The 26,047-nt window shown below is 40.7% G+C and overlaps 1 protein-coding gene across 1 annotated transcript; it reads left to right on the top strand.

The window, feature by feature from the left end:
* Positions 1–25,290, top strand: LOC104212683 (uncharacterized). The gene is made up of 7 exons (XM_070148966.1): positions 1–338; positions 836–948; positions 1,091–1,149; positions 1,235–1,478; positions 1,782–1,837; positions 23,788–24,030; positions 24,718–25,290. Exons 1-7 carry the CDS (start codon positions 1–3, stop codon positions 25,288–25,290), a joined length of 1,626 nt encoding a protein of 541 aa, XP_070005067.1.
* The last annotated feature ends 757 nt before the right edge of the window (positions 25,291–26,047 follow it).

The raw sequence follows: 26,047 nt of genomic DNA on the forward strand, positions 1-26,047 counted from the left end.
ATGTCAAAAGTCACAATCATTCATGGGAAGCGAATACGTCACACCTTGGAAGGAGACAGTATAACATTTGATGATGAAGATGCGGACGACTTGACGATTCCTCACAATGAATCACTGGTAATGTCCTTACTTGTACACGATACTAATGTTAAACGAGTTTTGATTGACCTAGGTAGCTCCATGAATATCATTTTACTAAGAGTGGTGGATGAGATGCAAGTTAACGACAAGGTGATATCGAAGGCACGAACTCTGTCCGGGTTTGATCATTCAAGTCTTGTCGCGAAAGGAGAAATAGTGCTAGCTACGTTTGTAGAAGAAGTTATCAAGGATACAAAGTTTTAAGTGATAGATGCAGACATGACTTATAATATAATCCTGGGAAGACCCTGGATTCACAATATAGATGTTGTACCATCCATATTGCATCAAGTTATCAAATTCCCTTCACAGTGGGGAATTCGTCAAATCCATAGAGATCAACAAGCTTCGAGGAGTATCAATTAAGTTGTTGCTACCAACATGGTGAACGAGGTAGAATCCAAGAAATAGCAGTTACAAAGTTCAGTTGAGGATGTTGCAATACAAACCTCAACTGAAGGCATTCCAACACAAGCTGACATTGATTCAAGACACGATATTATTCAAGATCCAGAAGAAAATAAAAATAGTAAGTAAACTACCAAACAACTTGAAGCGGTGGTGCTATTCAAACACTGGCCGGACAAATTTTTTTACATCGGTGTAAAACTGAGCACAAAAATGAAAGGTACGTTAATCGAGCTTTTAAAAGCTAACTCAGATTACTTTGCTTGGTCGCATTCAAATATGACAGGTATTTCACCGGAGGTGATGACTCACAAACTGAACGAGGACCCATCATACCCACCTATCAAGCAGAAGAAAAGGAAATAAGGATCCTTCAAAAATTAGGTGATCCAGGAGGAGGTACAAAAACTTCTAAAAGTTAGGTCAATACGAGAGGTAAAATATCCTAACTGGCTAGCTAATACTGTGGTAGTACCAAAAAGGAATGAGAAATGGCGAGTTTGTGTAGATTATAGTGACTTAAATAAATCTTGTCCTAAAGGTTCATTCCCTTTGCCGCACATAGATCAACTAATTAACCCAACTACAGGACATGAATTGGTATGTTTTTAGATGCATATTCAGGATATATCTCGATAAAGATGGACCATGTAGATGAAGAAAAAACTTCCTTTATCATAGACAGGGGGACTTACTATTACAAAGTCATGCGTTTGGTCTACAAAATGCTGGAGCCACATACCAAAGATTGGTAACTAAAATGCTTCAAGAACATCTGGGAAAGACTATGGAAGTCTACATTGATGATATGCTTGTCAAATCGGCGCTGGCGGGAGATCATTTCCAGCACTTGTCGGATACTTTTCAGATTCTCTGCAAGTACAATATGAAGCTAAATCCAGAAAAATGTGCTTTTGGCGTATCTTCAGGTAAGTTTTTAGGTTTTCTTATTTGTAACAGGGGAATCGAAGTAAATCCTGCACAAATAAAAGCTATCGAAGAAATACCCGATGTACTCACAAGCAAAAAGGAAGTGCAGAGATTAACAGGAAGAATAACAGCACTAGGGAGATTCATTTTAAAATCATCAGAAAAGAGTTTTAAATTTCTTTTCAATATTGAAAAAGCAGAATTAATTTGAATGGACTAACATAATCAATTTGAATGGACTAATGAATGCCAACAAGCCCTCAAAGACTTAAAATCGTATTTGTCAAATCTGCCTTTGCTAGCCAAACCAAAAGACGGGGAAAGGCTGCTTATATACCTTATTGTGTCAGAAGTGGCGGTAAGTGCGGTACTTGTACAAGAGGATAAAGGTAAACAATCTCCAATATATTATGTTAGTAAATCTTTGTTAGATGCTGAGACACGATACCATCATCGAGAAAAACTTGCTTTTGCACTAATTATAGCATCTAGAAAATTGAGACTTTATTTTCAATGTCATCCTATCTCTCAAATAACTACTCTCCCCCTGAGGAATATATTGCATAAGCAAGAATTATCTAGTAGGTTAGCTAAGAGGGCAATAGAATGTAACGACCCGACCGGTCGTTTTGAGCTCCGGCGCGTCATTCAGCAGTTTGAGGCCATGATCGGCTTCATCTCAGGTATATTGACTTGTGTGTATGGTCAGAATTAAAATTCAGGAAGTTTGGAGTCAAATCTAAATGGAAATTCTCATTTTGAAAGCTTAAAATTGAAGAAATGAACTAGGATTGGAATTTTGAGTAAACAACCTCAGAATTGGGATCCAAAGGTTCTAGCAGGTTCGTATGATGATTTCGGACTTGGGCGTATGCCCGGATCGGGTTTTGGATTACCCGGGAGCATTTTGGCGCCTATTGTGGAAGATAGCATTTTAGAAGAAATTGCATCAGTTTGGTTTAAAATGCATTTCAATGTTATTGATGTCCGTTTGGGATTCCGAGACTGGGAGTAGCTCCGTATGGTGATTCTGGATTTGGGAGCGTGATCGGAAGTGAATTCGGAGGTCCGTAGGTCATTTTGGAGCCGTTCGGCTAAAGATGGAAAATTGAAGGTTTTTGAGAAAATTTGGCCGGAAGTGGAAATTTTGATATCGGATTCGAAATGCGAATTTTATGGTTTGGATAGCTTCGTTAGGTTATTTGGGACTTAGGAGTGTGTCCGGAATATCTTTGTGTTGAAATATATGAATTATGGGAAAAATTTGAATTTTTTTGATATTTAATATTGTTAAAGTTGACTTTGGTCAACATTTTTGGTAAACGGACCCAGACCCGTGATTTTTCGGTCTCGAAAGGTCCATATAAAAATATGGGAGTTGAACGTGTTTCCGGAATCGAATTCCGAGGTCCCAGGCCCGAGAAATGAATTTTTTCGTGAAATTATTTTCTGAAAATGTTTAAGGAAAATGAAAATGAAATTTGATCAGAAAGTAATGGTATCGGGCTCGTATTTTGGTTCCGATGCCCGATACAGGTCATATATGTTTGTTAAGCACTTCCTGTAAAGTTTGGTTACAAACGGACGTTGTTTGACGGGTTTCGGCATTAAATTGGAAAATTTGGAAGTTTATGAAATTTGAAAGAATTCTTGGATTTAAGGCTCAAATCATTGATTTTGATGTTATTTTGGCGATTTGATCGCTTGAGCAAGTTCGTGTGATGTTTTAGAGTCAGTGTTCATATTTGGTTTGGAGCCCCGAGGGCTCGGGAGTGTTTCAGAGGTGTCTCGGATTGATTTCGGACTTGGGGAAAATTGCAGAAAATTCTGCTGTGCTCAGAAAATTTTAGGTGCGAGTAGTCCAGTTTGGAAGCTCATATCTTGTAATCTATAAGAAATCAGAAAAAGTGCAAAATATGAAAGTTGTAGTCCATACATTCTAGTATTCGGAAAGTTAAACCATTTGCGATTTGGATATCATGTCAGAAAGTTACGATGGATCGAAAAGGGCTGCTGGAGCAATTTCAGCAGAATTTACGATGCACTGTAGAAGCTCATATCTCGGGATATATAAAGAGTTATATGGTGTACAACCTATCAAATTAAAGATCTTTGAGTTTAGTTTCTAAATATTTAAACCGTTTGTCATTTGGATATTTATACAAGACGTTATGGGTATTTAAACAGAAGGTGTCCGACAAGGAACAATTTTAATAGGATGTACAACTTGTATAGCACAAGTGCAAGGTACAACTCGACGAAGCACAGGCAGTGTCACGACCCAAACTGAAGGGCCATGACTAGCACCCGACCACACTTGCCGAGCACCAACGTACATTTCATCTAACCTTCATTATTATCTTTTAAGGCTGACGAGATCAATATAAATGGTAGACCTAGATCATGGACAACCAGCAATAAAATATGACGGCATGAACATACATAGCAGGGGATGACCAGACAATCAAGAAACTACGTATAAGGTATGAGCTACCACGCTACTATGAAAGACTATACAACAAAAACTAGCCGACAAGGCATACCAAACTATACATGAGCCGACACCTGTCTATGAGCCTCTAAAAGAACATAAGTGTTGCAACATAGCCGGAACAGGGCCCCGACATACCCATAATGTCTATAACAAAAATTGCATACCAAGACCAAGGCAAGTCCGGAGAAGGGATCTCGCCAATCACCGCTGAACTGGACAGTCTACTGTGGTGAGGGAGCTGCACCTGCCTGTCTATCAGGACCTGCAGCACGACATGCAACGTCCACAAATAAAAGGACGTCAGTACGAATAAAGTACTGAGTATGTAAGGCAAGGAACCATAAATATGATCAGTAATGTAAGCAAGGATAGAGAATATACAACCTGTAACATCTTAGTACCTCTGAGGGCTACTTACATGAAATGCATGATACATATGTATAAATACATAAACCTTTAAAGCATTCGCCTCTGTGGGCATCATCATCATCATATCGTACCCGGCCATAATAGGCTCGGTAGAATCGTACCCGGCCACGTGGAGCTCGGTAAAACCCAACTGATCAGTGGTTGCACAATAGGTGCCGTACCCGGCCAACTATAGCGTGGCTCGGTAGAGTAAAATAGATACATATATATAATTCATGCTCGACTCATGGAATCACATTCTAAACCTTTCGGAGTGACGTAAGGTCGGTATCCTCTATACACGTTATTAGGACTAACTCTTCACTATGAACCTTATAAGATTTAGGAAGTACGAACAACATTGATAACATAAGAATAAGAGAAGTAACATTAACATCAATCGTTCCATAAGAGGGAAAACAATGTAAGTACTGCTAGCTTCTAAGAGTAGAGTATCTTGGAAGCTCGTTCATTACATTATGTACAATCGGAGTCGTGCAAAAGAAGGAAAGGGATAGCCTCACATACCTTGTATATACTGCCCCAATCTCAAGCTATGCAATTGTCAAAACTCCTTAGTCTACAATAAGAGAAACGATACTATCGTTATCATTTAAGCGTCATAACTATTATGTATCGACCACAACCTATTTTACGATGAAACGGACAGCACCTCCCCTATATATATGACCTCACACCATTCAAAACAGTCACCAAACAGCCCAAACAACATCAATAATAAACATATTGAGCCTCCCAAAATAGTCCACACATAGCCTAATCACTCCATACATACGACGACCACCGTAGTCGTGTCAAACAACCTGGAAATGTTACGAATAACTATCAGCCCATAACCCTACATATATATGGTGTTTCTCCACACCCTTCCTCCTCCAAAACTCCACAATATAGTAGTAAAATACGCAGCCCAACAACAACGCAAAACAGTCCACAAAACAATAACATTACTACCAAGCCTTTCGATATATATCTCACAAGTTCTAGCTTCAATGGCTTAGCCGCAACTTGGATAATCTTAAATACATATAGAGTAAGAGGTTCCTTACCTTTATACAGAAAGAACAACTCCAATTTGACCTTAAATTTCCATGAAATATCCCTCCAATGCTGCCACAACAACAACAAAGCGAAACTAGCGATCAATTAGTGTTTTTCGGCACTAGAATCACTTTAGAAGGCTTGAAATCACCTAGGATTGATATTAAGAACATGAGGGAGTATTTACAGAACATAAACCCTTTAAAACAACCTCCCACACGAGCTGGAACGACACAAAAATGAGCAACAACAAGAAGAACAAGAGACTTACTAGCGCCACGGAATTCCCGACACTTGATTTGTGTTGTTTGCCCTTTTTTGGGTCTTGAATCTTGAGAGAACCTTGAGAGGATGTTCCTAGGGTTCTAAGGTCTGAAAATAGTGAAAAGAAATGACTTAAAACGGGTTGGAGTCATCCTATATAGGTCCAAATATCTTAAACCGACTTAGTGGGCCCCATAGAGAGGTGCTTGGCGCAGTCTCGCGAAAACGCGAATATCTCTCTACTCCGAGATCGTATCGATGAACGGTTTAATGCGTTGGAAACTAGACTCCTAGATATTTAATTTGGTTGGTAGATCACCCCGTAATTCCTTGTAAATTATGAGAAAAGATTAGAAACATTTGACCCAATGTTTAAGTAAAATTATGAACCTAAGTTGCGACAACTTTTGTCGACTTTTGTTTCATAACTCGTTTGACTTCAAGACTTATGATACGGATATTATATGATTAAAATACCTTAATAAATGACCTCTTGAGTGTATTAAGCACCGCTAGATTACCTGAAAATACGAGTTACAACATCCTTGATTCGTTTAACTTCTAATACTGGTTAATCACCCTTATACACTCTTGTATCACTTAAGACCAATAGGATTGACTTCTTATCATCTAAAAGATAATTCCTTCTTGGATTTATGTTAACTAATATATGGCATGAACTAACACATGTGGATATGGGTTGTAACACCCTCCCCCCCTTAGGAACATTCGTCCTCGAATGTAAGGGTTTATGGGGAGTTTAAATCATCGTGGATTCCAATGGAAATTTCCGATCAATTTTCCCCTATAAAATGGTCACTAGCAAAACTTGCAAGTAATTAAGCCCAACATATGGCTTCACAAGGCTACACAAAGCATTATGCGTATTTACATTATCTACATATCACCATTTTGTATTAAGGAGGAGTATTCTCAAATTATTGCTTACCTCATAGAGCCGTTTCACCTTCCAATGTATCCTGTCTTCCACCAGCATCCTTGTTATCTTCATTCTGGAATAAGTAAGGGTATTTAGACTTCATCTCCTCTTCTGCTTCCCATGTCATTTCTTCCATATTTTTGTTCCTCCACAATACTTTGACGGAAGCTACATCTTTTGTTCTCAGCTTGCGGACTTGCCGATCTAATATCGCCACTGGCACTTCTTCATATGATAGGTCCTCTGTAACTTGTACATATTTGATAGGGACGACTCGAGAAGGGTCTCCAATACATTTTCTCAACATAGATACATGGAATACCGGGTGGACAAATTCCAATTCGGATGGCAATTCTAACTCATAAGCAACCTGTCCAATCCGTCGAAGAATTTTATACGGCCCGATATACCTTGGACTCAGCTTACCTTTCTTCCCAAAATGCATAATACCCTTCATTGGTGAGATCCTCAGGAAAACCCAATCACCAACCTCAAACTCTAGATCACGACGTCGGACATCAGAATAAGATTTTTGCCTGCTTTGTGCCGTCCTCAATCACTCCTGTATCACTTTCACCTTCTCAATAGCTTGGTGAATCAAATCTGGCCCATATAATTCTGTTTCACCGACTTCGAACCATCCAACTGGTGATCTACATCTCCTCCCGTATAGTGCCTCGTATGGGGCCATTTTAATACTGGAATGGTAGCTATTGTTATAGGCGAATTCTATGAGTGGAAGATGATCATCCCAATTCCCCTTAAAATCTAGAACACATGCTCGTAGCATATCTTCCAGTGTCTGAATGGTACGTTCAGCCTGTCCGTCAGTCTGCGGATGAAATGCAGTGCTGAGATTTACCTGTGTGCCTAAACCCTTCTGGAAAGACCTCCAAAAGTTAGCCGTAAATTGAGCTCCTCGGTCTGATATAATAGATATGGGCACACCATGAAGCCTAACAATCTCCTTGATATACAACTTTGCATAATCTTCAGCCGTGTAAGTTGTCTTCACTGGCAGAAAATGGGCACATTTTGTAAGTCGATCAATTATCACCCAGATGGAGTCAAACTTATGATAAGAGCGAGGTAATCCAATAATGAAGTCCATATTAATCACCTCCCACTTCCAGGTCGGAATCTCTATATTTTGAAGCAATCCACCGGGTTTCTGATGTTCTATCTTTACTTGTTGACAATTGGGACACTGGGCTACAAATTCTGCAATAGACTTCTTCATATTATCCCACCAATACTGCTCCTTGACATCATGATACATCTTTGTCGAGCCGGGATGGATGGAATATCGGGATTGATGAATCTCATTCATAATCTTCTCTCGCAACCCTGCCACATTAGGCACACACAATCGGCTCTGGTATCTCAGTGCCCCATCTTTTCCGATCCCAAAAGCCATACTTTTACACTGTTGAATGCTTTCTCTTAATCGTACTAAGATAGGATCTTCATATTGTCGTGCTTTTACCTCGGCTACCAAAGATGATTCTGATGTATTCTGTACAGTAACACCTCCGTCATCAGAGTCTAACAATCTGATTCTCATATTGGCTAGCTGATGAAGCTCTTTAATCAACCCCCATCTACCTGCCTCAATATGTACTAAGCTTCCCATTGATTTACGGCTGAGAGCGTCTGCCACAACATTGGCTTTACCGGGATGATACAATATCTCGACGTCGTAGTCTTTCAATAATTCAAGCCACCTACGCTGCCTCAAATTCAACTCTTTCTGCTTGAAGATGTATTGTAAACTCTTGTGATCTGTGTAGATGTCAACATGGACGCCGTATAAGTAGTGCCGCCATATCTTCAAAGCATATATTACTGCAGCCAATTCCAAATCATGGGTTGGATAATTCTTTTCATGCTTCTTCAATTGTCTTGATGCATAAGCAATCACATTCCCACGCTGCATCAATACGCACCCCAAACCTATACCTGAGGCATCACAATATACCACATAACCTTCTGTTCCTTCAGGAAGAGTGAGCACTGGTGCAGATGTCAATCGATTCTTCAACTCCTGAAAACTACGTTCACAAGTGTCAGACCACTGGAATTTGGTAGCTTTTTGTGTTAACTTAGTCAATGGTGATGATATAGAGGAAAATCCTTCTACAAACCGCCTATAATATCCTGCTAGCCCTAGGAAGCTGCGGACTTCTGATGGTGTTGTAGGTCTCGGCCAATTCTTTACTGCATCGATCTTCTGAGTGTCGACACTAATACCCTCATCAGATATCACATGGCCAAGGAATGCTACTGAGTTCAGCCAGAATTCACATTTGGAGAGCTTAGCATATAACTTACGATCCTGAAGCGTCTGTAATACTATCCGCAAGTGGCCCGCATGTTCCGCCTCCGAACGAGAATACACTAGAATGTCATCAATGAATACAATCACGAACACATCAAGATAGGGCCTGAATATAGTATTCATGAGATCCATAAAAGCTGCTGGGGCATTTGTTAGCCCGAACGACATCACCAAGAACTCAAAGTGCCCATATCTTGTCCGGAAGGCCGTCTTTGGAATATCCTTCTCCCTAACCCTCACCTGATGATACCCTGAACGTAAATCAATCTTAGAGAAATACTTGGCACCCTGGAGTTGGTCAAACAGGTCATCAATTCTTGGAAGTGGATACTTGTTCTTTATAGTAGACTTATTCAACTGTCGATAGTCGATACACATCCGTAACGACCCGTCTTTCTTCCGCACGAATAGGACTGGTGCACCCCAAGGTGAAGTGCTAGGCCTAATAAAGCCCTTATCCAGCAAGTCCTTCAACTGCACCTTCAACTCTCGCAACTCTGCCGGGGCCATTCTGTATGGAGGAATAGAGATCGGTTGAGTGTCAGGCAACACATCAATGCTAAACTCAATCTCCCTTTCAGGAGGAAGGCCTGGGAGTTCATCTGGGAAAACATCTGGGAATTCGTTGACCACAGGGATTGATTGTAAAGTAGGCGATTTTGCCTCCGTATCCCTAATGCGAACGAGATGATAAATGTAACCTTTTGAGATCATTTTCCTTGCCTTAAGATAGGAAATAAACCTACCTTTCGGTGTAGCAATGTTCCCTTTCCATTCAATGATGGGTTCACCCGGAAATTGGAACCTAACCATCTTCGTACGACAGTCAACATTTGCATAGCATGAGGCCAACCAGTCCATTCCCATTATCACATCAAAATCAACCATTTCTAACTCAAATAAATTTGCCGAGGTTTGACGACTACAAATCATCACAGTGCAACCTCTATATACCCTTCTAGCAATCACAGAATCTCCTATCGGAGTAGATACCGCGAGGGGTTTACTTATCAATTCAGGTTCAATGCCAAACTTATTAGCCACAAAGGGTGTAACATATGATAATGTAGATCCCGGATCAATCAGCGCATATACATCATAAGAAAACACAGATATAATACCTGTAACAACATCTGGAGACGACTCGAGATCCTGTCGACCTACTAGAGCATAGGTTCGATTTTGAGCACCACTCGAACTCGGCACTGCACCTCTACCCCTACCACGACCTGTCGACTGCTGAAAACCCCGTGCTGGAGGTCGAACTGATGAGGAAGAACCAGACACAGATCCAGTCGGCTGAGCCATACCATCACCTCCTCTATTAGGACAATCCCGCATCATATGGCCAGGCTGCCCGCACGAATAGCATGCATCAGAACCTCGACGACACAGTCCAAAGTGGGCCTTGCCGCACTGATCACAATGTGGTGTTGGGGGTCTCATCTGACTAGTATCCCTGTGATGTTGCGAGCCAGATGCCCGCGAACTCTGACCTGGACCAGAATAGGATCGATCATATCGAGGCCTCTGAAACTGTGGAGGAGCACTAGCTACAGGTGGCGCCGAACTCCTCGAAAACTGTGGCCTGATGCGGCCTCTGAAGTCATCAGAATACCCTGCAAATCTCGCCCTCTTATGCTGGCCTCTATCCTGCTCCCTAACTGCCCTCTGCTGGCGCTTACGATCCTCTAGGGTCTGGGCATAAGCTTGAATACGGGAAATATCCATGCCCTCCACCAAGGAGGCTGTCGTACACTCATTTATTAGATGTGGTCCCAACCCATTCACGAACATATGCACCCTATCACTCATCTCGGCCACCATATGGGGAGCATACCTTGCCAAAGAATCAAACTGCATACTGTACTCTCGCACACTCATATTACCTTGTCTAAGGTTCAAGAACTTATCAGCTCTAGCTCGTCGTATCTCAACTGGCAAGTAGTGACGAAGAAAGGCCTCAGAAAATTCCTTCCACACAGCTGGAGGAGGGTTCGGACCCCTGGATCTCTCCCAACTATCATACCAGAGAACCGCTAAATCCCGTAACCGATAAGAAGCCAACTCTACTGCCTCTGTATCACTAACATGCATAACCCGAAGTGTACGATGAACTTGGTCAATAAAAGTCTGTGGGTCCTCCTTGGGGTCTGATCCGGTAAACACTGGAGGGTCTAAATTAATAAAATCACGAACTCTTGTACTAACTGGTTTCTCAGTTGCACCTGTATTCTGCCTCTGATCCTGAGCAGCTACCAAGCTAGTCAATAACTGCAAAGCACTCCGCATATCCTGGTCTGGAGTGCCAGACGGAGGAACTGGAGGCGCTGGGTGCCTTCTAATATCCTCTGGAGGAGATGGAGTAGATGAGGTATGAGAGGGCATCTCACTTTGAGCCTCACTTTGTCCTGCTCTGACTTGGGGCACCTGACTGGTACCCTCTCCCGCTGCTGTATCAAGCCGTCTACTAATCGTTTGCTTCCTAGTCGAAGGCATCACTGAAAAAAACAAGGTGAATATTAGAGACGAACACTTACGACTCAACTCTACGCACGATCTAGATTCAGGAAGAAGGTAACAACCCTAGATGTCATGTAGCCTCCTGATTATAAATGTGGCGCGCTACACATCCATAATCAAGACTCTACTAGACACGGCTCATAGACAACCCCTAGGACAGACTTGCTCTGATACCAAGTTTGTCACGACCCAAACTGAAGGGCCATGACTAGCACCCGACCACACTTGCCGAGCACCAACGTACATTTCATCTAACCTTCATTATTATCTTTTAAGGCTGACGAGATCAATATAAATGGTAGACCTAGATCATGGACAACCAGCAATAAAATATGACGGCATGAACATACATAGCAGGGGATGACCAGACAATCAAGAAACTACGTATAAGGTATGAGCTACCACGCTACTATGAAAGACTATACAACAAAAACTAGCCGACAAGGCATACCAAACTATACATGAGCCGACACCTGTCTATGAGCCTCTAAAAGAACATAAGTGTTGCAACATAGCCGGAATAGGGCCCCGACATACCCATAATGTCTATAACAAAAATTGCATACCAAGACCAAGGCAAGTCCGGAGAAGGGATCTCGCCAATCACCGCTGAACTGGACAGTCTACTGTGGTGGGGGAGCTGCACCTGCCTGTCTATCAGGACCTGCAGCACGACATGCAGCGTCCACAAATAAAAGGACGTCAGTACGAATAAAGTACTGAGTATGTAAGGCAAGGAACCATAAATACGATCAGTAATGTAAGCAAGGATAGAGAATATACAACCTGTAACATCTTAGTACCTCTGAGGGCTACTTACATGAAATGCATGATACATATGTATAAATACATAAACCTTTAAAGCATTCGCCTCTGTGGGCATCATCATCATCATATCGTACCCGGCCATAATAGGCTCGGTAGAATCGTACCCGGCCACGTGGAGCTCGGTAAAACCCAACTGATCAGTGGTTGCACAATAGGTGCCGTACCCGGCCAACTATAGCGTGGCTCGGTAGAGTAAAATAGATACATATATATAATTCATGCTCGACTCATGGAATCACATTCTAAACCTTTCGGAGTGACGTAAGGTCGGTATCCTCTATACACGTTATTAGGACTAACTCTTCACTATGAACCTTATAAGATTTAGGAAGTACGAACAACATTGATAACATAAGAATAAGAGAAGTAACATTAACATCAATCGTTCCATAAGAGGGAAAACAATGTAAGTACTGCTAGCTTCTAAGAGTAGAGTATCTTGGAAGCTCGTTCATTACATTATGTACAATCGGAGTCGTGCAAAAGAAGGAAAGGGATAGCCTCACATACCTTGTATATACTTCCCCAATCTCAAGCTATGCAATTGTCAAAACTCCTTAGTCTACAATAAGAGAAACGATACTATCGTTATCATTTAAGCGTCATAACTATTATGTATCGACCACAACCTATTTTACGATGAAACGGACAGCACCTCCCCTATATATATGACCTCACACCATTCAAAACAGTCACCAAACAGCCCAAACAACATCAATAATAAACATATTGAGCCTCCCAAAATAGTCCACACATAGCCTAATCACTCCATACATACGACGACCACCGTAGTCGTGTCAAACAACCTGGAAATGTTACGAATAACTATCAGCCCATAACCCTACATATATATGGTGTTTCTCCACACCCTTCCTCCTCCAAAACTCCACAAGATAGTAGTAAAATACGCAGCCCAACAACAACGCAAAACAGTCCACAAAACAATAACATTACTACCAAGCCTTTCGATATATATCTCACAAGTTCTAGCTTCAATGGCTTAGCCGCAACTTGGATAATCTTAAATACATATAGAGTAAGAGGTTCCTTACCTTTATACAGAAAGAACAACTCCAATTTGACCTTAAATTTCCATGAAATATCCCTCCAATGCTGCCACAACAACAACAAAGCGAAACTAGCGATCAATTAGTGTTTTTCGGCACTAGAATCACTTTAGAAGGCTTGAAATCACCTAGGATTGATATTAAGAACATGAGGGAGTATTTACAGAACATAAACCCTTTAAAACCACCTCCCACACGAGCTGGAACGACACAAAAATGAGCAACAACAAGAAGAACAAGAGACTTACTAGCGCCACGGAATTCCCGACACTTGATTTGTGTTGTTTGCCCTTTTTGGGTCTTGAATCTTGAGAGAACCTTGAGAGGATGTTCCTAGGGTTCTAAGGTCTGAAAATAGTGAAAAGAAATGACTTAAAATGGGTTGGAGTCATCCTATATAGGTCCAAATATCTTAAACCGACTTAGTGGGCCCCATAGAGAGGTGCTTGGCGCAGTCTCGCGAAAATGCGAATATCTCTCTACTCCAAGATCGTATCGATGAACGGTTTAATGCGTTGGAAACTAGACTCCTAGATCTTTAATTGGGTTGGTAGATCACCCCGTAATTCCTTGTAAATTATGATAAAAGATTAGAAACATTTGACCCAATGTTTAAGTAAAATTATGAACCTAAGTTGCGACAACTTTTGTCGACTTTTGTTTCATAACTCGTTTGACTTCAAGACTTATGATACGGATATTATATGATTAAAATACCTTAATAAATGACCTCTTGAGTGTATTAAGCACCGCTAGATTACCTGAAAATACGAGTTACAACATCCTTGATTCGTTTAACTTCTAATACTGGTTAATCACCCTTATACACTCTTGTATCACTTAAGACCAATAGGATTGACTTCTTATCATCTCAAAGATAATTCCTTCTTGGATTTATGTTAACTAATATATGGCATGAACTAACACATGTGGATATGGGTTGTAACACCCTCCCCCCCTTAGGAACATTCGTCCTCGAATGTAAGGGTTTATGGGGAGTTTAAATCATCGTGGATTCCAATGGAAATTTCCGATCAATTTTCCCCTATAAAATGGTCACTAGCAAAACTTGCATGTAATTAAGCCCAACATATGGCTTCACAAGGCTACACAAAGCATTATGCGTATTTACATTATCTACATATCACCATTTTGTATTAAGGAGGAGTATTCTCAAATTATTGCTTACCTCATAGAGCCGTTTCTTCTTCCAATGTATCCTGTCTTCCACCAGCATCCTTGTTATCTTCATTCTGGAATAAGTAAGGGTATTTTGACTTCATCTCCTTTTCTGCTTCCCATGTCATTTCTTCCATATTTTTGTTCCTCCACAATACTTTGACGGAAGCTACGATTCGAAAGGAAAGGGCATCGCGGAGTAGACTTTTGGCCGTCTTGAGGTGAGTAATAGATGTAAATGCTGTTCTCAGGGTTTGAAACCCCGGACTTTCACATCGTAACGCTATATTGAGGCGTGACACGCACTCCATGGCGAGTGTGGGGTCGAATACTATTGGGAATTTTGACTTGGTCCATCATATGTGATGTTTATACTATACTGGTGATTGATACACATACTTCATTGATATTACTGGGCTTGATGCCATGTTTGGGGCCTTGTGCCGAATTGTAAAATCCTTCGAGGATTGATATTACTGCTTAGCATGATTTGCATATCATTTAATTTCAGTCCAAGGTTTTAAATGTTGTTTTGCAAACTCAACCATAATTCTAAGTGTTAAAAACTTAAATGATACTTTTAAATGTATTCCGGGCTGGGAACTTCTGTTTTGTAAATGCTCAAGGGGCTTATTATATTATTTTCTGGACTGATTGTAAAGTGACTTGAAACAGTGGTAACAATGACACTGTGTGATATACTTGAAACAGTGGTAACAATGACACTGTGATATACTTGAAACAGTGGTAACAATGACACTGTGTGATATACTTGAAATAGTGGTAACAATGACACTGGATGATATACTTGAACAGTGGTAACAATGGCACTGTATGATATAAATTGGTCAGGTAACAATGGCTGACCGGTCAGGTAACAATGACTGACCAAGATATTGCGCTTGGGCTGTAGGAGCCCCTCCGGAGTCTGTACACACCCCCAGTGAGCGCCGTCGACGATAAATAAATATGGATGGCTCGGGCTGCACGCCGCAGTGGGTACTGGAATGTACCATCATATGCATTGCATTGCATTCATGTATTTGTATTTATACTGGTGTTTAGCTGCTCAGTTCCATATGTTGCTGTATATTCGGATTGTAGCTTACTTTGTGTATTTACTGGATTTTCTTATCTTCGGACTGTAGTTACTTTTATTACTCACTGGGTCGGAGTACTCACTTTACTCCCTGCACCTTGTGTGCAGATCCAGGGCAGTCTCAGGCTCAGTAGATCCAGTTGATCAGCAGATCCAGCCTCTGGGAGTATCGAGGTAGCTGCACGGCGTTCGCAGCCATTGATCTTCTCCCTCCTATCCTATCTCTTTATTTCCGCATTATCGGACTTTGGATATACCGTGTATTAGGATGATATTCTGTATTCTAGAGGCTCAGATTCGTGACACCGGGTCCTAGTGAGATTATATTGTGTATTTTGTTAAAATCTTCAGTACTTTAATCTTGCTTAATTGATATTTCTTTCCGCTATTTTTGATAAATTGGGTTAAGTGTTGAATAATGGTCGGGCTTGCCTAGTAGTGTGCTGGGCGCCATCACGACCGGGATTTGGGTTGCGACAAGTTGGTATCAGAGCCTACGTTACTTGGTCTCGCGAGTCATGGGCCAGTTTAGTAGAGTCTCGCGGATCGGTACGGAGATGTCTGTACTTATCCTCGTGAGGCTGCCGAACCTTTAGGAAAACTTCACATTCTTGAATTCTTATCGTGCGCCCTTGATTCAGCTTGAAAAGAAACTTTTGAAATTCCTTCCGCGTGATCGTATGCACCAACGGGCACTCAGTATCAGATGTGTCTCGATGGCTTTTGATTCCCCGATCGAGGGGCGAGGTGTAATCTTCTGTGAGTTTGAAGTTAGACCAGTCTGGAGGACTTGAGGCCAAATCTTTGCCAATGGCTTGAGCACCGAGGTGCTGATTTTGTGAGCAAGTGTTTTGAACTCATATGTTCATTATTGTCCTTGTTAGCCGGAATGGCGGTTGGATATCCACGTGATGAGTATGTTAGTGTTGCGAGGTGTATTTGTACGACTTGGTAGTGGCGAAGAAGCCTACTGGATAGTAGATGAACTGTTAAGTGATTCGTTTCTTATTGTGATTTGTTGAGTAGCCCGAGTTATGGGCGCGTGAAGAATATTTTTCGTGTCTCCTAGTTAGATAAGTCTGGGAGCTGAGATCGCTTCCGTAAATGTATTATGACGAAATCGTTGAGTCAAGGAGACCACCTTGAAGGTCGAAAATATTAAAGGAAGAATATGTTCCTACTTGGTTGAATAGCCCAATAATGGAGGGTTGAAGGGTATTTTCTATGTGTTATGATTCAAATAGGTGCAACGCATGTCCATGTATCAATTTAGATTTATGTAATTGATATGCATTGTGATGCTTTGTCAAGTTGTGGATGTGTTGTTAGGATGGTTTTGGTGATTCTCTGGCAGGTGGATAGGACCAATTACAAAGGAGGCTCTGCCGAAATTTTTGAAAAATTTAGGACCTAGAGAGTGGGCTTAACTGTTGTGTGAGTAAATGCAAGAATTGCAGAAGAGTTAAAATTCCAGATGATTCGTGTTTCCACGAGCTTATGATGGAGTGAGTTTAATCTCACCATGATATTACGACAGCAATAGAGTATATGTGTTGTGATCTATGGCTTCGAGCCAAGTTGGGGAGCTTGCTGTTGATTAGCTGATTGCACGGTTTATTACCTGCGTGAATTCTGGTTATTGGCGTATTGGTGGGTTATTGCAGCTACGGAAAAGGACCATGAGTGGTAATTTGAGTAAATGAATTGTTGGATGCATGCTATGGTTAGCCTTATTGGCTCATGTTCAGACTTGAGGGAAGATTCATGATTTATGCCTCGTATAGGTGCAGGCTTCGAGGGAAGTGATCCCTCTAGGTGCTTTATCGAGAGGGTATTCATATGTTATAAAATTCAGTAGAGTTGGTTGCATTCGGGGCCAAGTCAGAGCTGGGTGGCTCTCAATAGCGGTCCTAGTTAATTCAAGAGGTAAAGTGTGGTGCCTAATGATTTTGAGTCTATAAGTACGGTTAAGAGTCAAGCTTTTGAAGCAGCTTATGAAGAAAGGCACAGAATGTTCTATGATGTTTTGACTTGCGGTGTAGCATTTGAGAGACATGAAATGGTCATGGTATTTGAGACAACATGGTCTCGTGATTTAAGGTCACTCGGGGTGAGTTTGGTTGAAATAAGTTAGGTGTTAAAGGGAGATATTATTATTTCTAAGGCAATCAAGGATAAATTGGAAGGAAGTAGATTGATTAGCCATAGTTGAGTTGGTATACTGGTGTCAGTGATCGGTTCGTTCAGCGTGATCGAGTTATGCATGTGAGGCTTGTCGGCCGCAGTGATTGATGTTATTCTGAAGCATTCTTTTGTTAGGGCCTATTATGAGTAGGCGGATCCCAGAAAGTGTTATGGTGGCTTGGACAACTACTTAGAGATTGGCATATTCGACGATTATGAGGATTCGCCTGTATGCTGCTATAGTTCTCCTGAAGTGAGTTAAATGGAAAGTCTTATGTGATGAAGTATTAGCCTATCGGCGGTTCCAGAGTTGTGATGGAAATCGCGTCTATCGTATATTGGCACGTGAGGTGCAGTGAGTGGTATGGAATTTGAAGTAAGGACCAAGGTTGCAGTTTGGTCAATGACTGTGATGTCACGATCTCGGATGAGCAGTATATGAGTTTCAGTGTTTTGAGTAAGATGGGTATTGACGTCAGTATCACCTGAGGTCGGTGTTCTGTGAGAAAGGCTTTGCATCCTGGTTAGGGATTCTTGATCGCTTTTCAGCGTTAGTGCAGCCGGTGGTTTGGATGTGCAGACCCGTTAATTATTTCGGAAGATGGTGGGAGCTTGTCCCACAGGAATATTGTATAAGTGTGACATGTAGTCACTTGATTAATTAGAAATTTAAACCAAGTATGAGGATTTTGGTAATATCATCCATTTGAGAATTTATGCCTGGAGGGCACTCTGTTTATTGGGTTATGGACCTGTGAAAGATTATTGGCCTAGCTTGGCACGATCAGGATCGACTTGAGGTCGGTGGATAGATTTAAATGTGGAAGTGAGCCTTACGTCAGGCCAGTTGTGTTTATTTCAGCAATGCGCTCTTTATGGAAGGATAGTCGCAGTCTTATTTCGTGGTCAGTTAATTCATGTAAAGATATATTGCACCGTATGAGTTGTGAGACGGCTTGGTAAATTCCTTATGTGTTGAGGTTCCGCTCAGCGGTGATGTTATATGAGCAGGATGAGACTTAGATCATGTATCGCACCTCAGTTGTGCTTGAGTTTGTAGCCTATAGCGCTATATGTTTCCTTGGGAATGATATTATGCACCTTAGTGTGTTTATGACCGATATTCGGTATTTTGATGTGATGAGCTATTCAGCTCGACGTATATCTCCTTATGTGAATTCTATATGTGGATCGGGTGGCACACCGCCATGGGTATGTTGTTTGAATCAGGTTGCACGCCGCAACAGTGTGATGTTCAGTTCAGTGCCCATATTTGCTTTTGTGTGTTCTGTTTCCCTGTTTTCTGAGGAAGTCTATGTTAGTGTGCGAGTTGAGTAGTTCCTTCTAGAGTTCGCCTTCCTTTTGTATCGCGTTCGAATTGATAGCATACTGGCACATTGTGGCGTCTTGTGGGATTTTTGATTATGTCTGAGGTGGCTTATTGCCTGAGCAGTTCGTACTGGGTGAGACGAGGTTACTAGATTTGGGGTCAGTGCAAACTGATTATATGAAGTATATTATAGAGCAAAGATCATTCTTTGGTTTGGGACAAGGTAATGGAACTTGTCAGGAGTGTAGATCCAATGAATTGTTGATTCAGCAGTTGGTTGTGAATTTCGGCACATCTCTTCAGTCGTATCGGTGTTGAAAAAAAAAACTAGAGCAAGACCTGTGTAGATCATGAGATGCAATGGGAGCATCAGATTCGTGGAATTTCGACTATTATGTTTAAAGAATGTTATTGTGGTTCTATGAGTAAAGTGATGCAAAGTGTGAATTCAGCAAAGTTATGCAGTCATGTTTGGGTACAGCGTGTGGAGATTGATATGGTGGTCGTATGATGGAAACAGGCTTGGCAGGGAAATTCAGGATGTTGGAATTGGGCCTAATGGCTTATTTGCTTGAATAAATAAGTATATCTATAGAATTATCGAGCTAATGTGCTCAACGGAGTAGTGGTAGCATGGGAAGGTGCATGATGTGTTAAACAAGTGATTTTAGACTACTTCAGTGTAGTTCTCAGCACGTTCGAGGACGAACGTATGTTTAAGTGGGGGAGATTGTAACGACTCGATCGGTCGTTTTGAGCTCCGGCGCGTCATTCAGCAGTTTGAGGCCATGAGCGACTTCATCTCAGGTATATTGACTTGTGTGTATGGTCAGAATTAAAATTCAGGAAGTTTGGAGTCAAATCTAAATGGAAATTCTCATTTTGAAAGCTTAAAATTGAAGAAATGAACTAGGATTGGAATTTTGAGTAAACGACCTCGGAATTGGGATCCGAAGGTTCCAGCAGGTTCGTATGATGATTTCGGACTTGGGCGTATGCTCGGATCGGGTTTTGGAAAACCCGGGAGCGTTCTGGCGCCTATTGTGGAAGATAGCATTTTAGAAGAAATTGCATCAGTTTGGTTTAAAATGCATTTCAGTGTTATTGATGTCCGTTTGGGATTCCGAGACTGGGAGTATCTCCGTATGGTGATTCTGGATTTGGGAGCGTGATCGGAAGTGAATTCGGAGGTCCGTAGGTCATTTTGGAGCCGTTCGGCTAAAGATGAAAAATTGAAGGTTTATGAGAAAATTTGGCCGGAAGTGGAAATTTTGATATCGGATTCGAAATGCGAATTTTATGGTTTGGATAGCTTCGTTAGGTTATTTGGGACTTAGAAGTGTGTCCGGAATATCTTTGTGTTGAAATATATGAATTATGGGAAAAATTTGAAAAATTTTGATATTTAATATTGTTAAAGTTGACTTTGGTCAACATTTTTGGTAAACGGACCCGGACCCGTGATGTTTTGGTCAAGAAAGGTCCATAGAAAAATATGGGAGTTGAATGTGTTTTCGGAATCGAATTCCGAGGTCCCAGGCACGAGAAATGAATTTTTTCGTGAAATTGTTTTCTGAAAATGTTTAAGGAAAATGAAAATGAAATTTGATCATAAAGTAATTGTATCGGGCTCGTATTTTGGTTCCGACGCCCGGTACAGGTCATATATATTGGTTAAGCGCTTCCTGTAAAGTTTGGTTACAAACGAACGTTGTTTGACGGGTTTCGGCCTTAAATTGGAAAATTTGGAAGTTTATGAAATTTGAAAGAATTCTTGGATTTAAGGCTCAAATCATTGATTTTGATATTATTTTGGCGATTTGATCGCTCGAGCAAGTTCGTGTGATGTTTTAGAGTCAGTGTTCATATTTGGTTTGGAGCCCCAAGGGCTCGGGAGTGTTTCGGAGGTGTCTCGGAGTGATTTCGGACTTGGGGAAAATTGCAGAAAATTCTGCTGTGCCTAGAAAATTATAGGTGCGAGTAGTCCACTTTGGAAGCTCATATCTTGTAATCTATAAGAAATCAGAAAAAGTGCAAAACATGAAAGTTGTAGCCCATACATTCTAGTTTTCGAAAAGTTAAACCATTCGCGATTTGGATATCATCTCAGAAAGTTACGATGGATCGAAAAGGGCTACTGGAGTTATTTCGGCAGAATTTACGATGCACTTTAGAAGCTCATATCTCGGGATATATAAAGAGTTATATGGTGTACTATCAAATTAAAGATCTTTGAGTCTAGTTTCTAAATCTTTAAACCGTTTGTCATTTGGATATTTATACAAGACGTTATGGGTATTTAAACAGAAGGTGTCCGACAAGGAACAATTTTAATAGGATGTACAACTTGTATAGCACAAGTACAAGGTACAACTCGACGAAGCACAAGCATATTCTTTTATATACGGATTTAGCTCACTTTTCTTCATTTCTTCAAAGTATGGACGATTTTTGGGGAGGTTCAAGAGGGGATTTTCATCATCAATGTGAAGGTAAGTTATCCCCACCTATTTTGAGTTAAGTACATCAATTATGTATGGATTTGAGCATGAAAATTGTAGAAAAATTGAGGATTTAGGCCTAGGGATTTGAAAATAAGATTTGGTGATTTGAGGGGTCAAATGAACTCCGATTTTGGTAAATTTTATATGTACGGACTCGTGGCGAGATGAGGAATCCGTTGATGTATTTTTCGTAATTTTTCGAGAAGTGGGCCCGGGGCTCGGGTTTTGCAAATTTCGTGATTTTCGATATTTTTCGAGTCTTTTCGATTGGGTTATATTCCCTTAACCTATTGTAATATATTCCTTGTGGTTTTGGCAAGATTCGACGCGCGAAGAGGTCGATTCGAAAGGAAAGGGCATCGCGGAGTAGACTTTTGGCCGTCTTGAGGTGAGTAATAGATGTAAATGCTGTTCTCAGGGTTTGAAACCCCGGACTTTCACATCGTAACGCTATATTGAGGCGTGACACGCACTCTATGGCGAGTGTGGGGTCAAATACTATTGGGAATTTTGACTTGGTCCATCATGTGTGATGTTTATACTATACTGGTGATTGATACACATACTTCATTGATATTACTGGGCTTGATGCCATGTTTGGGGCCTTGTGCCGATTTGTAAAATCCTTCGAGGATTGATATTACTGCTTAGCATGATTTGCATATCATTTAATTTCAGTCCAAGGTTTTAAATGTTGTTTTGCAAACTCAACCATAATTCTAAGTGTTAAAAACTTAAATGATACTTTTAAATGTATTCCGGGCTGGGAACTTCTGTTTTGTAAATGCTCAAGGGGCTTATTATATTATTTAAGGGGCTTATTATATTATTTTCTGGACTGATTATAAAGTGACTTGAAACAGTGGTAACAATGACACTGTGTGATATACTTGAAACAGTGGTAACAATGACACTGTGTGATATACTTGAAATAGTGGTAACAATGACACTGGATGATATACTTGAACAGTGGTAACAATGGCACTGTATGATATAAATTGGTCAGGTAACAATGGCTGACCGGTCAGGTAACAATGACTGACCAAGATATTGCGCTTGGGCTGTAGGAGCCCCTCCGGAGTCTGTACACACCCCCAGTGAGCGCCGTCGACGATAAATAAATATGGATGGCTCGGGCTGCACGCCGCAGTGGGTACTGGAATGTACCATCATATGCATTGCATTGCATTCATGTATTTGTATTTATACTGGTGTTTAGCTGCTCAGTTCCATATGTTGCTGTATATTCGGATTGTAGCTTACTTTGTGTATTTACTGGATTTTCTTATCTTCGGACTGTAGTTACTTTTATTACTCACTGGGTCGGAGTACTCACTTTACTCCCTGCACCTTGTGTGCAGATCCAGGGCAGTCTCAGGCTCAGTAGATCCAGTTGATCAGCAGATCCAGCCTCTGGGAGTATCGAGGTAGCTGCACGGCGTTCGCAGCCATTGATCTTCTCCCTCCTATCCTATCTCTTTATTTCCGCATTATCGGACTTTGGATATACCGTGTATTAGGATGATATTCTGTATTCTAGAGGCTCAGATTCGTGACACCGGGTCCTAGTGAGATTATATTGTGTATTTTGTTAAAATCTTCAGTACTTTAATCTTGCTTAATTGATATTTCTTTCCGCTATTTTTGATAAATTGGGTTAAGTGTTGAATAATGGTCGGGCTTGCCTAGTAGTGTGTTGGGCGCCATCACGACCGGGATTTGGGTTGCGACATAGAACTCAGTGAATGTGATATCATATACCAGCCCAAAACTTAAAAAAATCGCAGGTTTTAGCAGATTGTGTAGCAGATTTTAGCACAAATTTAGTTTCTGAAGCAGAAAAGGAATTATAGGTATTTACTAGATCTAATCCGAGGACTTGGACTTTATTTACTGACAGTTCCTTGAATGTAAAAGGAGCTGGCTTAGGTATTGTCCTAATTCTACCATCAGGGAAAATCATAAGACAAACAATAAAATATTATCCTATCACTAATAATAAAGCACGATACGAAACTGTGATTGCAGGTCTGGAATTAGCACGAGAACTTGGAATAGATCAGATTGTAATCAAAAAGTGATTCGCAGTTAGTAGTTAACCAAATGAAGGGGACTTACATAACAACAGAGGTGCGAATGCAACAATACCTGGAAAAGGTACGTGAATTAGTCAGACAATTTCAATCGTGGAAGGCTGTTCAAATAACCAGGGAGGAGAACGCAGAAGCAGATGCATTGGCCAATCTCGCGTCTGTTATGGAAGTAACAAATGTAGAAAATGCTATTGTAATACATTTGTTTCATTCAGCACTCGATCAAGACAAGAGTGAGGTAAATTATAATAATTTAATTAGGAATTGGAGGAACGAGTTTATCAATGTTTTGCAGTACAAAATCTTGCCCGAAGATAAGAAAAAGTCGTAGGTACTTCGCCAAAAAGCTGCCCATTATTGCTTAATTCGTGGAAACTTATACCGAAAGATGTTCGGTGGACCTTTAGCACGGTGCCTTGGTCCTTCACAAATAGAATATTTAATGAGGTAAGTACACGAAGGTCACTGTGGCAATCATGCTAAGGGAATATCATTGGTGAAGACTTTAATAAGAGCGTGATATTATTGGCCAAAAATGGAAGAAGCAAAAAACTTTGTAGCCAAATGATATAAATGTCAACGATATGCCAACAACATGCATCGACCAGCTGAATTGGTACATTCAGTTATCTCGCCATGGCCTTTCATGAAGTGGGGCATGGATATCGTAGGTCTGTTACCTAAAGCCAAATGAAAGGTACGATTTCTATTGGTTTTAACATATTATTTTTCAAAATGGGTAGAAGCAGGAGCTTTCAAACATGTGCGAGAAAAAGAAGTTAGGGACTTTATTTGGCGAAATATTATCTGTCATTTTGGAGTTCTAAAGGAAATCGTGTGTGACAACAGCCCGCGATTCATATGCGCAAAAATCATAGAGTTCTTTCAGATCTGGCCGATTAAACGAGTTACATCTGCGCCTCAGCATCCCGTAGCTAGTGGACAAGCTGAGTCAACAAACAAAGTTATTATTAATATCTTGAAGAAAAGATTAGAGGAGTCAAAGAGTAATTGTCCAGAAGTGTTACTAGGAGTATTATGGGCTTATCGAACAACACCAAAAATAAGTACGACCGAGACTCTATTTTCGCTCGTCTATGGCACTGAAGCCCTAATTCTAGTTGAAATAGGTGAAACAAGTATGAGACACACACATGCTACTGAGAAAGCAAATGAAGAAGAAATGTGGGCGAGTTTGGATTTATTAGAGGAAAGGAGGGAAGCTGCGCTAATAAGGATGGCGGCTCAAAAGCAGATGAATGAACGATATTACAATAGGAAAGCAAACCTGAGGTACTTCAAGATTGGAGACTTCGTCCTCAAAAAGGTATTTCGGTCAACAAAAATGGCTAATGCGGGTAAGTTAAGTCCAAATTGGGAAGGCCCTTATAAGGTTCGAGGCGTCGCTGGAAAAGGGGTGTATGAGTTGGAAACCATGGATGTCAGCATACTACCATCACATTGGAACGCTGTTCATTTGAAGAAGTATTATTTCTAGGCAAAGGAAGTACCCATGGTCAAGTATCACTCAAATATAATTTTATTTCGTTCTTTTGAATTTTACTAACCATTTTAGATGATAGGCAAAAAGCTAGCTCGTACTAAATGATGATATTAAACCCGAAAGACACGCAGAATACTGAATTATTTCCGGTCTAGGTTACAACCTTTCTGATGGAAAAAAGGGGTTAAGTAGTCATCATCTAAACATGTACCTCCGAGTCCCATGTGTATTTTCCTTTTCAGGGAATTGACCAAAAGGAAGGAACAATACAGTGTTCGAGATTTCATGCTTCAGAGCTCTAACACTGGGGGACTATACATATAGGTAAAGAATCTAAGAGTCAAAACTCAAGCCTAGGAGTCAAAATCAAGCCTGAATCAAAAATCTTGAAGCAACCTTGAGAAGGTGTGAACTCGCAAGAAGCACTCAAGATACGCTCCAAGTTCCTACAAATTTTTAGGTTAAGGCCAAAAATTAGTCACGGGATAATAAACCCGATTTTGTATCTAAAAACCTGCTCCAAAGAAAGCATTTTTGAAAGTAATGTACGAGAAAATCATATATGAAATTTATTTGAAAGTTCAAAGCATGAAACTTCTTCAAATTATTTCCTTTTTTCTATTTCATCTTTCTTATATTTACACCAAAATGAAGATAAGACATCATCTTCATCAATGTCGCTTATATAAAAGGACCCTCTTTTATAAAAGCTTGTGTCTATCAAAATCACAGATGATTAAAGCATTTCTAA

Source organism: Nicotiana sylvestris, chromosome 6, assembly GCF_000393655.2.
Source record: "Nicotiana sylvestris chromosome 6, ASM39365v2, whole genome shotgun sequence".
Lineage (NCBI taxonomy): Eukaryota > Viridiplantae > Streptophyta > Magnoliopsida > Solanales > Solanaceae > Nicotiana > Nicotiana sylvestris.